This window comes from Chaetodon trifascialis, chromosome 6, assembly GCF_039877785.1.
Source record: "Chaetodon trifascialis isolate fChaTrf1 chromosome 6, fChaTrf1.hap1, whole genome shotgun sequence".
Taxonomy (NCBI): Eukaryota; Metazoa; Chordata; class Actinopteri; order Chaetodontiformes; family Chaetodontidae; genus Chaetodon; species Chaetodon trifascialis.
Window position 1 is genome coordinate 26,736,427 of NC_092061.1, and position 13,854 is coordinate 26,750,280.

At 40.8% G+C, this 13,854-nt stretch overlaps 2 protein-coding genes across 2 annotated transcripts in view; one reads left to right on the forward strand and one right to left on the reverse strand.

The window, feature by feature from the left end:
- The first annotated feature begins 2,048 nt into the window (after positions 1-2,048).
- On the forward strand, positions 2,049-7,463 carry paxx (PAXX non-homologous end joining factor). Its single transcript, XM_070964874.1, has 7 exons — positions 2,049-2,167; positions 3,401-3,461; positions 3,567-3,616; positions 3,830-4,014; positions 4,133-4,183; positions 6,128-6,221; positions 6,308-7,463. Exons 1-7 carry the CDS (start codon positions 2,067-2,069, stop codon positions 6,354-6,356), a joined length of 591 nt encoding a protein of 196 aa, XP_070820975.1. The 5' UTR covers positions 2,049-2,066; the 3' UTR covers positions 6,357-7,463.
- Positions 7,464-7,881: 418 nt separating this feature from the next.
- Positions 7,882-13,854, reverse strand: part of abca2 (ATP-binding cassette, sub-family A (ABC1), member 2) — a 111,299-nt gene continuing 105,326 nt past the window's right edge. The window contains exons 40-48 of the mRNA XM_070965090.1: positions 13,449-13,627; positions 13,125-13,266; positions 12,768-12,902; positions 11,635-11,738; positions 11,456-11,548; positions 10,831-10,933; positions 10,229-10,366; positions 9,939-10,148; positions 7,882-9,800 (exon numbers count right to left, since the gene is read on the reverse strand). Of these exons, the coding sequence (XP_070821191.1) occupies positions 9,765-9,800; positions 9,939-10,148; positions 10,229-10,366; positions 10,831-10,933; positions 11,456-11,548; positions 11,635-11,738; positions 12,768-12,902; positions 13,125-13,266; positions 13,449-13,627 (1,140 nt within the window). The 3' untranslated portion in view covers positions 7,882-9,764. The remainder of the gene's footprint in view (positions 9,801-9,938; positions 10,149-10,228; positions 10,367-10,830; positions 10,934-11,455; positions 11,549-11,634; positions 11,739-12,767; positions 12,903-13,124; positions 13,267-13,448; positions 13,628-13,854) is intronic.

The window sequence follows — 13,854 nt, forward strand, 5'->3', positions numbered from 1 at the left end:
CAGGAGGTGCTTCTCCTTATCGGCACTACAATAATAATCTTGTTGACTTCCAACCATTAATGTGTGTGTGCATTATTTGATTTGCTTTTGAATGCTTTTGGCAATTTCAACCACCACACTCACACTAGGTCTGAAACAGTCAAAAACTGATATATCAAGGGATTTTATTTTTTACAGAAAAGAATTGGTAAGATTTAGCAAACTATCATTGCTTTCTTCATTTAAGTTAAATAACAAACCTCTGCAATCAACTAGAACGAATCTGCTAAAGATGAGTCATAAACTTCACAACTCTTGAGGAATAGTTTTTACATCTCAGATCCTTCATGTGCTGCCTTTTTGAAATAGGTTTTTTTTTTTTTTTTAGAATAGGTTTAATTTTTTCAATTCAATTTTATTTGTATAGCGCCAAATCACAACAGAAGTTGTCTCAGGACACTTTCCATATAGAGCTGGTACAGACCAAGCTCTTTTATCTACAAAGAAACCAACAGTTCCCCCATGAGCAAGCACTTGGCGACAGTGGCGAGGAAAAACTTCCTTTTAACAGGCAGAAACCTCGAGCAGAACCAGACTCTGGGTGGGCGGCCATCTGCCTCGACCGGTTGGGTGAGAGAGGAAGAGCAAGAGAGGGAGAGTGAGACAGACAGACAGACAGACAGACAGACAGACAGACAGACAGACAGACAGACAGTAAGACAGACAGACAGACAGACAGACAGACAGACAGACAGACAGAAATGCAGTCAGAGAGAGAGAGAGAGAGAGAGAGAGAGAGAGAGAGAGAGAGACAGACATGCAGTCACAGTAACAGTGACAGTGGATGTAATAACAGCAGTAGCAGTTGCAATGGACGTCAGGCAGGGCCAAGGCAGGAGATGCAGCTGAAATCCACAATCCAGATTCAGCCACTGTCCATGGGAACCTGCAAGACGACAAAGCATAGAGACTCCGGGGAAGGAGCTAAGTTAGTAACACGCCGTGGTAGGACATGAGAGCGTGCGGATATAGAGGGACAGAAGGACAGAGGAGCTTGGTGTATCTTTGGATGTCCCCCGACAGTCTAATCCTATAGCAGCATTACATTCTTTCATGTAATAATACTTTGTTTAAAGACTATGGAAGCTTTATATTATATTTGTATGGTGCCACTCTGTTGTGTTGTGATTGGTGGATCTACCACTCCCAGCACCTCCAGTCTCAGAGCTCACCTTCAGGTTCCGTAACGTTCCATACCTGCTAACCAGAACCAACAGATACAAACACTCTTCACCGTCAGTCATTTCACTGCCCAGCTCTAATACTGTAGTAAATGGTAGTATCAGCCCTGGCAGTACCCTATATTTGTGTTTATTTTGTCAATGTCGTGATCATGAAATACTGACTTTATCTGCAGCTCAGCAGCTCATTAAACTGCTATCAAATTACATACTCATTCATATGCCTGACAGGAGAAACCCAAAAATATATAAATGAGAACAACTATATTGTGAATTTGGCTGTATTAAAACACAGTGTAAGTGATCACAGAGAGGAGTAGGGCTCACTCACTCACTCACTCACTCACTCACTCACTCACTCACTCACTCACTCACTCACTCACTCACTCACTCACTCACACAAACATGAAAGAAGAAGAAGAAGCTGTCAGAAACAGTGCAGATTCTTAAGTCAGCTGCCTGTAAACACAGACATTTATATACATTCACAATTAATTTATTGCTACAGAGACGCAACTGGCAGTAAGTGTGGGGGAAAGGAAATCGATTTAAATGTTATTCCATGGACACAGTTTACAAATCTGTGTACAGGGATTGTAAACCTGAGAGGTTTCATAAACTGTGCTCACAGGTTTGTAAACTGAAAGTACAGATTTACACATGGCTCTTTTTTTTCCCCTCAAGGGTCTATAGTTTTCGCCTTTTTCTGCCAATGTAATGCTTTCCACTCCAGTCCAACAGGTGGCGGCAGTGTACGTTAGCTTGTTTTAGGAAGAAGAGGAAGAAGAAGAACAAGCCAGCTTTGTTGCGCTTCCTTGGTTCACGTTAGTGAATAGTGAAGGAAACATGGATGTGAACCAACCGTCATACTGCACTGTGTTGGATCTAAAGAGCCAGTCTAAATTCATTTGCTATACACGCAGAATAAACGGAATATTTAGTATTTGGTGAGTCGAAGGCTGTATTAAAATGCCCGTCAAAATGACTTAGAGAGTGTGTCCTACTGACTGCAGAGAACGTGAAACCAATGTCCATTTAAACCCGACGGGATTATTGGAGCGTTTAGCAAGAACAAAGCTTTTGTGTTAGAACACAAAACGGGAACAGATTTTTTGGTGCAAGGGGCGAGTGAAACAGTCAGTTCACATCAGAATCTCGTTTATTATCTCCTGTAAGTCGGAATCGATTCACAAATGTCAAAAAGTGATTTTCTAAATGTTTGTTTTTAACGTGATGTTGACGGAACGAAACTGCGAGGGCAGTGCTGCACCCGGACAATTTACGACGCGGACACGTGGGAGTTGTAACCTGTTTGTAACTGTCAACATTTTCAGTTATTCGAAAAGCTGTGGTTGCAAGCATTTAGTGTACAACGATTGAACTTAATTGCCTTTGCGAGATGAACATGAAGCATATGAACTTTCTACGCCTTCACTCACAGACTGACGTTCATTAATGCTGTCAACTCTTTAAACTGAAAAGGCTGCGGATCATTGGTCTTTATAGCCAGACTGGTCAGTGGTCACCAGAGAATGGTTTGGTACACAGTAGGCTCTGCTTAAAAAAATAATGCCCCTTTCTATTCATTCAAATGAGAATTTGAATCTTTATCACAATGGAATATCAATATTACACCAAGCAGCGTAAAAACACCATGTAGGCATTTGTTTGGTTATAATAGTCCTCAGTGAGGTACAGACCACAATGTTGACTGAGTGTGGGAATAAAAAAGGTGAAATTAATGCCAAATGAAATTTTTTCATATGTAGACTGTATGCTGAATTGAGGAGTGAGTCGCCAAATCAATAGTGTGACCTTCAATTATATTCTCACAGTGATGTGCATTTGCCTGTAAAATAGGAAACGTAATATTGCAGATTATTAAAAATGGAGTTTGGTTCAGTTCCTTCAGAGAATGTACGATACCATATTGTATAGCAGGATTTAGGTACAGGAGTGTTAAGAGTAATGAGCCCGTGTGCAGTGCAGAGTAATGAATCCAATCTGATTCTCCTCTTCTGAAGGTCTGTTGTTACTTTTAGAACTTGTCTCGATCCCTTGCAGTTTATTTTGACACCAGTGTATATGTGTTTTCATGTTAATATGTCCAGCTCCTGTCAGGACACTAGATGTGATTTCATATCTGTTTTCCTCACTGCGTCTTTGTATATCTGCTGTAGTTTGACAGATGCCGCTGATGTTTGGAGCGCAGAGTACACTGAGGACACACTGAATCAGTTTGTAAGTTTCACCTGCCGACTCCTGTGATTTTCATTTAGTGCATCAGTGAAGGTACTGACTCTGTTCCTGCTCTGGTGCTGTTTCTAACTATACTTGTTTGTACAGAGACAGAGGTTTGCCTTGAAATCTACAGATGATTATATCCTGAAACTCAGGTGAGATTACACTTTGTAAAATATGAAATATTTCTAGCAATGTACTTGAATGAAGTGGTGCCAGTTAAGCTGCACAGCCATCAACAAAACATTCTTTGTATTGAGCTACCACACATCAGTTTGTGTCTGAGACTACAGAAACTGTTATTAAATGTGACAATGAAAGCATTCCTGGCCAATTAAAGCTAAATGTTCCTCTGTCTGTCTTATTAGGGCAGCCTGTGGTAGTGGAGACGTGTCTGTTGTGGTCCATGACGCCAGTGTAGAGCTCCACGTGGGCTCCAGTCCAGGTGACCTGAGTGTGACCCTGTCCAGACTGGAAGGCTGGAAGGCCACAGCAGAACTGAAGGAGCTGCTGTTCAGGATGGCTGACAGCCTCACTCAGCCTGACAGTAAAGGTACTTTGTTCTTGTGACTCATTGCAATTGTTTCATTGTGGGATTAGGAGTTCATGCAGAGTTAAAGCTCTCTCTCACTTTGCAATCAGTGCTGATTGTGTTTTGTCTTTCCCTATAGGTGGACCATCCTCCGTCAGTCCAGTGAAAAATCACCAAAGGCGCCCCACAGGCACGTTTTTAAAGCTGTATACCAACGAGCGTCATTTCCTCTGGCTTGAAGTGAAGCTGCAGCACCAGAGACAGTTTCAGATAGTGTCCATAGGAAGCACTTGAATCATCAGAGTATGTACTGACAGCAGCTGAAATATCAATTGAAGAGTATATATTGAAATGTCAGCTGGTGCATAGAGGCTTTCATTCAATGCCGGGTTACTTCATCACTGAAGATTACTTTTGTTCAATATGTACAATAGCAGCAAATGTGACCATTGAACTCTAACGATTCCACACCATCTGTGCAGTCCATGTTTGGATTAACAAGTGCTGTTGTACTTGTTATAGCAATACAGTGTGAAAACAGTCATAAGAAAAGTCCTGCGTTCAAAGTCTTAATTAAGTAAAAGTACAAAACTATCCATCCATCCATCCATCCATCCATCCATTTTCCATGCCGCTTATGTCTTTCGGGGTCGCGGGGGGGGCTGGAGCCTATCTCGGCTGTCAACAGGCGAGAGGCGGGGTACACCCTGGACCGGTCGCAGGGCACATACACACACCATTCACACTCACACTCACACCTAGGGGCAATTTAGAGTCACCAATTAACCTAATGAGCATGTTTTTGGTCTGTGGGAGGAAGCCGGAGTACCCGGGGAGAACCCACGCATGCACGGGAAGAACATGCAAACTTCACACAGAAAGGCCCGACCCGGGAATCGAACCTGCGGCCTTCTTGCTGTGAGGCATGCGCACTACCTGCTGCACCACCGTGCAGCCCAGTACAAAACTATTAGCATCAAATTATAGTTCAAGTACCAAAAGTAAAAGATCACAACAATATATGACAGGATTATAACCACTGATGCATTAATGTGTTCATTAATGTTACAGCTGCTAAAGATGGGACTCATTTGATGGATATCTTCATCCATAATTAGTATGTCCATTTATCAGTAGACTTTAATTTTATATTAGTGTAAAAAGTGTAATATTTGCCTCCAAAATGTAGTTGAGTAGAAGTAGAAAATGTGAACAGTCAATAAACTTACCAGTATCTCAAAATTGTACTTAGGCATAGTACTTGAGAAAATGAACTTTTCCACTGCTGGGAGTAACACAGGCCTTAGATGCAGTCCATAATGTCTGAAGTCTTCAACAGTAATATCCTGCATTGCTTAACAAGAAACAGATTCAGGACACACTTCAGTCAAACAGTCATGAGATTGACTGAGACTGACATGAGACTGAGTATGGCCCCGTCAGTGATGTGCAAGCAACAGTGTCATAGCCAGGGGACAGAGCTGCAATTCTTAACTGCACCTAAACATGGGAGGAATAGATATAGAAAAATATAATAATAATCTTTTGTGAAATAATGTAAGAAAAGTTTTGTATCCAGGCTCAACAAGAAGAAATCTGAATGGAATTGACTTTCCACAAAAAGAGATCGTTGCAACAAGAACCAAACATTTAGTTTTTCCTAAAAGAAATACCCTTTAAATTCCTAAATGAAATAAAAATAATGAAATATCAGGAAACAGATATTTACCATCTGCAGAGTTCATCTGTGAAATAAACTGCACTGCCACTTACTACCTGTTGCACAGCACTTGTTTACATACCGTGTTGCACATGTATTTATGGTTTAATAGAAATCACTTGGACTACCTGCACCTACCTCATACTGTTTATTCTGTTTATACCTCATGCCACTTGCACTGTTTACATGTTTTTAGATTGTTTTAGATATTGTGACTATTTGCACTTTTGGTTAGATGCTAAACTGCATTTTGTTGTCTCTGTGTTGCACTCTGATGGTGACAATAAAGATGAATCTAATCTAATCTAATCTAATCTAATCTAATCTAATCTAATCTAATCTAATCTAATCTAATCTAAATGAACACACTGTAACTGTGTGGTGTTGTTAACAGAGGTGATATTTCTTCCTCAGAGTTTGAGCCCCGGCAGCAGCAGAGTTGCGCTCCATCAGTGACGGTGAAGAAACGATTATCAGGGGCTTCACTCATCAACCCAGGAACTAAAAAGTACAATGTGTCACTCATAAGCCTCTAACAGTACCCACCTTACTGTCATCTGAGAACGTAAATCATCTGTTTGTGTGTTTTTGCAGAAAGCTGCGAGCGACTGGTGTGGCCTTTGATGATGCAGATGAAGACTGATTGCACGACACAAACGTGATTTCTGCTCCATGTTCTCACTTTGCTGATGCACAACCAACGATGAATGTTCTTTTAATCCATTGTCACAACTTCATGAAATGCCTGCAGATTTTTAAAATCACAGCTTGTATGGCACATATTTTTAATCACAATGAAAACTTGAACACTGCTTTTTTAATGGTCGTTGAATATCTGTCGCTGTGATGAACATGTTATTCTCAGGCCCTCCAGAATTGGAGTAAATTTCATTTCACCTGGAAATGAAAGAATAGATTACAACAAATTAATTCTGAATATGTATTAATTAAATGGCCTTGTATTTGGAATCTTTACAGAAACACTGGTTAAAGCTGCTCATGTTCAGGTTTTTTGCAGATACATACACACTAGACATCTCCTCTCTGACACTTTTCTTGCTGTTAACCGTTTGATTCGGGGGCTGTTTCTACTCTCTCACACATCATGATTGAAATCATCCTCTGTGAATTCATCATCTCCTGATTTTTTAAATGTATGCTTTGTTTAATATGTGTAATGATTTTACTTTTTACCCCAGTGGTTCAGAAGTTTACATATACTTGACTTTTCCTGTCTTTTAAATTGTTTAACTTGGGTCAAAGGTTTTGGGCAGTGAACTCCTCACAGTAACTTTCTCCTGACACAACTGCTGAGTCATGTTTGTAGGCCTCCATGCTCACACACTCTTTCTCACTTCTGCCCAGAAATGTTCTGTTGGACTAAGGTCAGGACTTTGTGATGGCCACTTAACACCAACTTTTGAAGCACAGTGTGCTTGGGCTCATTGTCCATTGTTCCTTCAGACATAACGACGGTCATCATGGCCAAATAGTACGGTGGTTATGTCGACGCATGACTCGCTTTATTGTGGGTATAGATAATTTTGTAACTTTGCTGTTGTTCTGGGAGTCATCTGCACTTCTTATGCCAAAGTATGCTCATCTCTAGGAGACGAAATGCATCTCCTTCCTTAGCAGTTAGCGCTTGCTCTTGTGGAGGCTACTTTTTTTGTTCTGATGTCTTGGCCTTGAAATGGTTTTTGCACTAAAATGTACCAGTTACCCTCATTAAAATCCTCACTGAATGCTTTTCAAGTGTCCTACTTCACTAAAAGGTCCGTTCTCAGTCTATGTGTCCCACATTACACTTGCAGAAGTTGCATTACTGACTATAAACTAGCTGTGATTTTACAAATCTTACTCATGTTAAAGGATAGGCTCAATTTTTTTTTCTAAATTTCTTGATCTCTTTGTGGCCAGAATGAAGAAGAGAAGCAGTTACAGTGAGCAAAAACTTCATTCAGTGTACATATGGACATGTATTGTTTTAAGACTTGAGAAAATTTGAAACAGTCCTTTAAACTGAGAGTTGAGGCGAGCACAGAGCGTTTCCCCCCTCAGCAGATCATCATGTAAACAACCCTCTAGTGTGTCTCAAAAACACATTTTGGAGTGGAGGGTCTTTCACACAGCAAAATAAAAGCACAAGCATCCAACACAATGCAGAGTTCAGAAACAACTGTTTAATCAACCATGAGCTTCACCACTGAGGTCAAATGTTTTGTCCAAATGAGAATCTGTTGATGCTTTACATCCCCCAAAATACAGTCACAAATCCATTTTAATGGAGCAATTTTATAGAGCATAGTTAAATAATATTTGAAATATTAATTTTCTATGATTGCAACTAACTCCAGTGGTTGCTGGTGATGAGTCATTCTTCACTGTTTGACATTAATATTTGTGTGTTTGTTTCTGTCATTGTATTGATCTCTGATTATTCTTTGTTGCTTTAACAAGTTGTTCCAATCACAGAAAGATCCACATTGAGCTCAAAGAAGTCATCCCACTGAGAGGGAAGTTCAGCATTATGGCCTAAATATGTTAGCTTTTTGTTTTCGACTGCATTTTATAATAGAATTAATTCAAATATTTCGGCAACCGACTTCCCTCCAGCTTTACATTCTCAAAGAAGAGATTACAACAGTCAGGTTTTCTTGTTTAATGATAACCCTTTCAAGTAGGAAAACAGCCCACCAGTGCCATAATAATCACCAAAAATATGACTGCAATTAGCTGTGAAAGAAGTAGTGGAACAATTATTTTGACAGGACATGTTACAACTCAATTATCACAAAACTCAGAGAGACCAGTGAAAACCACATGCCAACGTACAGTCAGAGAAACATCCATGTTTCTGTAAATGTGAATATTTTGCACATTTTGAGTACTCCAAATTCCATTAAAAATGACAAGATCACCTGCAAATCATAAAACATGTACTGCACCCAAGTTTAACAATAGTTTATATGATCTGAGAGTTCCCTTTTGTATCACAGTGATGGTAGTGCAGTTATTGTCAGGGAATATAAGCAGAGTTCACTTCAGTTTAGAATACCTTCACCGGAGATAGAGATGTTATTATTATTATTAGCATTATTATCATTATCATAATAATAATTATCATTATTATACACTGTGTCCGGCTTTTATAGGATCTTCTTGGCAGAGTCCATAACATAATGATATGTTAAAAGCACAAAAGAGAGCATTCAGTAGAAAGAGACCAAATGTACAGTGTCAAAACAAGTTGATAGAAGGGAGGCACCATCAGGACAATAACCATGCCATGTACATTTTCTTCATGTTTCTAAAATAAAGAAAAGGCCAACAGCTTGCACGCGTGTCCACACTTGGAAATCCCAAGGTGCATTCCATTAAATCCTCTGTTATTGCAAAATAAATCACACACGTTCGTAGCTGCTTCGATATCCAAAATAAATCATTCTTCTTGCCACAGAAAAATAGACTGTATACATTACCACTGGGAATCAACTTCATCACAGCATGCTCTCAAGGCAGGTCTAGTTTGGTACAGTAAGAGAGGCCCGCCCACTAGCAGGGAGCGCGTAAAACCAAATCAAAGTAACGTGTGGTGTCAAACACTTGGTTTTTAACATATCACCAATGATATGTTCACTCGCTCACAAAGGTAGCTAGCCTACAGTATCCATCAGCCATCTAGTAAGATACATTCTCAAAAAGAAAAAGATTCAAATAAAGTAAATATGGAAACATTCCAGGACGAAGTCTTCAATCCAAATGCAAGCACTCCTGCTGCTGTGTCTCCAGCTGCAGGCTGAGCTCTGCAGGTCATCGCCTGTGTCTGTATGATCTGACTGAAACCACCTCAGTCCCTCCTGGGATGAAGAATTTGAGGCTGAAATACTGAACTACTGGTCTTATGTTCCATGGTGCAGAGAGTTTTGGTCCTCTTCAGGGTTAAATCAGCAGCTCTGTTCTCCCTCCAGACCTCAGAGCTCAGACAGACGAGATTGGTTTCCCCCCCTCTGTCGCTCTCATCATCTCTCTGCTCTTCATATAGATCATTTTAACAGAGAGTGTCTGTGTTGAAGGAGAGCTGCACCTGCCAAACACATGCAACATATGTACAGGTTATCTGTAAGATGCTTCTCATGGGGTGAACACTTGTATAATGTGTTCTGCTCAGGTTGACTACATGAATGAAAAAACATTTAAAAAGCCAGGTGTACTGCATACTCACTCTTTCCTCTTCAAAGCTGATGAGTCCTTCATCATCGTCGCTCTCCAGCTCCTCCGGCGCCTCGCTCATTAGAGCGTTGAGCTCCGTGTTGGCCGGCCGAGCCTTCAGCAGGTTGAGAATACGCTGTAGGGGGGACTGTCCACCACCAGGGGGCGACGCCTCCTGCTGCTCCAGGTTGTCACTCTGTTTCTTGGCAAAGTTGACAAACACCTGAGCAAAAGAAAAGAAGATGTGCTAAATTCCATTTCCTTGTTGATGTCCTGCATGCAGTGTGTTACACACTGACTCACGTTGTCCAGAGTGGTCTGACTGACAGAATAGTCCTCGATGCCCAGCACCTCCACCACCTGCTCCATCTTACTGAAGACCTGAGACAGGGAGATCCGCTCAGATTTCAGCTGGTACTGGACCTTGGTGTGGTGACGCTCCTGCAAATATGACAACAGATGGCTTCAAGTCTGATGAAACAATTAAGAAATTAGATAAGATCCAGTCAAGTGGCAGTAGTGTTTAAGCAAGCTATGCTAATAGGAATTACTTTTATATTGTTATTATTGAACTATTATTAAACTGTGTTAACTTCTGATCCTCACTGGATGTTCAGCCAAATCACTGTTTCTTCAGGAGAAATGCTGCACTTTTAATCACTCGTACTCTATAAACATGTGTCCAGTTTTTTTTTTTCTTTTTTTTACAGTCAAAATTTTAATGCGATGCATCTGTCTGTAAGGTTTTCTGAACAGCAAGAACTTTGTAGTCATCCAAAAAAACAACAGCAAAAAAGAAAATACGGGGCACAAGTGCGGGGAAACAACGTGAGGGGAAATCTTCATCATATCCACTGCTTTTTTCTGCTGCTCATTGACTGATGTACATACATACAGTGACGTACCTTCAGCACAGCCTCGGGGAAGTTTCTGTTGAAGAATCGAACCACCTCCTTCACATTGGAGCTACTCTTGGTTCTCACTGTGATCATGTAGCCATCCCCAAACCTAGAACACGATCATAGCAACATGAGTGTGGAAGGTCTTTTTTTGTATACTTAATTTTTGTTGGACTTTCAGATTTGCCAAAAACAGCACAGACAGGCGCATAAGTACAACATAAGTATAAACCCAGCTAACTTTGGTCAATCAAAGCCCAATCTCACCTGCTTACTGGGACATGGCTATGGATCATGTCATCTTATTTTAGGGAAGGAAAAGCATGCAACTATGAGATGTAAACATTCTAAACTTTTGGCTCCTTCTAGAAGGAGACTGTCCCAGGACTGATTTATGAGAGTTTATGTAAAATAGACATTAACAATACAACTTACATTAAACAATAAAAGTATTATCATTATTGTAAATAGTAGTAGTAGTATTATTATTGTTGTTATTATTATTAAATGCAGTACATTTAGCAGAAGATGACTGTAAGCTGTTAATATCAAACTCTGCTTAAAGGATGCTGATTAGATCACATCTATCAATGACTAAAGGAAAAGGAAGGTGGATCTTTATTCTCTTGACCTGTTCTTGAGGTGTTGGATGCTGCCCAGGCATTTAAACCTGCCGTTCACCATTATACCCAGTCGGGTGCACAAAGCCTCACACTCCTCCATGCTGTAGACGACAGCATGAAACAATATATTAGTGCATTACAGTGAAAAAGGAGTTAAAATAAGCCACAGCAGTGACAGGTATCTCACCTGTGTGATGTCAGCACCACAGCACGTCCAGTCTTGATTATATCAAGGATTAAATTCCAGAGGAATCTGCGGGCCTTTGGGTCCATCCCAGTGGTGGGCTCATCCTGGAAAACCCCACAACATACAGTTAGCAAGCTATTAGGTCGCTGCAAACGATACTGTATTCACTGCAGATGATGTCGATGATATGATATAGATATAGATGGACCAGATGTTGAGCGAGCTTAAATAAAAGTACATTCAAAATAAAACAAAGTAATATAAAGTTATTATTAGTATGGTTATCATGAAATATTATACTGAAAAGATGCATTCAGGATTGCCAGTGGATGTCTGGCCTATGACACCAACATGAGCAGAGACCACCCTGATCGCATACCTTTGTGTCATCCTGACTTGGTGACTGTAACCAACTATTTACAAGCTAAAGTAAACAATCAGCAGTTAAACTGCAGCTGATCCACAATGCTGCAGTGATCAACCACAGAACTCACATCTCCCCAACCTTATTCTTCAGCCAGGTCTCTGTGGTCTTCTGCTTTCATTGATCAAAACTTAGAACAAAGGGTGACAGAGCTTTTGCTGTTGTGGCCCCCACGCTCTGGAGCAACATCCCTCTGGACATTAGTTCACTCAGCAGTGAGGATGGTTTTAAATATCTGTTAAAGACCTTCTTATACAGAGAGGCCTTTCATTGATTTTGTGTGTTGTCATAGTGTGTTTTTGATCCTTTTTCATCTGTGAAGTACTTTGTGACACTTGCTTTTGCAAGATGCTATATAAGAGATTCTTGCTTACTTATTTAGTATTAGTAATAGGAAAGGTGGCTAAAACTGCAAAGACAACATTTGCAATAAACCAGAATCATGATGCATGTCACTGAATATGCCTCTGTGATCCATATGCAAGTAGTCTTGTTGTAGAAGTAGTATTGAGATGTGTAACTACATTACTCAGTGTACATGGAGAGATACTTTGGTAAGACTAATTACAGTCCTCCTGTGTTCATCTTCTAATGGGAACATTTTGAAAATTAAATATTAGTGACATGTCATTTTAAATGTAGTGGTTGTATTAATGCTAACTCGGAGTGTACATGTGCAGCACATAAAACATCTCTTCAAACTTCTTACCAGGAAGATGAGCGAGGGGTATCCAATCAGAGCAATGGCAGTGGAAAGCTTGCGTTTGTTTCCTCCACTGTAAGTGCCAGCAGGCTTGTCTGCATACTTGGACAGCTCCAGCTTTTCTAATGCCCACTGCACCACCTAGAGGGGGCAATGGGTAACGTCAATCCGAGCTGCAGAAGCATTGGAGGGGACAATGGTGAAGAAGTTGTCTTAAGGGGTGTGTGTGTGTGTGTGTGTGTGTGTGTGTGTGTGTGTGTGTGTGTGTGTGTGTGTGTGTGTGTGTGTGTGTGCGTGCGTGCGTGTGTGTGAGTGTGTGTGTGTGTGTGTGTGTGTGTGTGTGTTAGTAAATGTGACACCAACCCTCTCTTGGTCCTTCCAGGGAATGCCACGGAGGCGAGTGTAAAGCTCCAGATGTTCCCTGGCAGTCAGGTCATCAAACAGAGCGTCAAACTGTGGACAGTAGCCGATACTCTGCTGCACACGTAACAGGTCCTTCAGGATGCTGTGCAGGTACACACGTGCACACGCACACACATACACACACACACACACACACACACACACACACACACACACACACACACACACACACACACACAGTCTTGATGCGTCTGTTTGACCTTGGTGAACAATAAATAATACATACGTGCATTGAAAGTAACATTTTATTTTCCTTGCACTGACCTGTTTCCATTAATGAAGGCCTCTCCTCCAGTGGTGCACTCGTCACCTGTCAGCATCTTGAAGGTGGTGGTCTTCCCAGCTCCGTTCACTCCAAGCAGTCCAAAACACTCACCAGGCCGGACACCCAGACAGAGCCGGTCCACCGCCAGGATACGACCCATCTTCCTGGATTTATACACCTGAAGGATATGCAAAAAACACAGGCAGATATACAGTACATTAAAGGACCATACCAGTGTTAGCTCTTTAGCTCCAAATCATGTGTATTTAACATGTATAACAACCTTTTTATGGGTAGGTTAATTTGCTGCACTGAGTTATTGATGTTCAAATAAAATGCACATTTTATTAATTGTGTGCAAGCTGGTACGTACTCTGCATGGGTAAAACGTCAGTGAAAACCAAA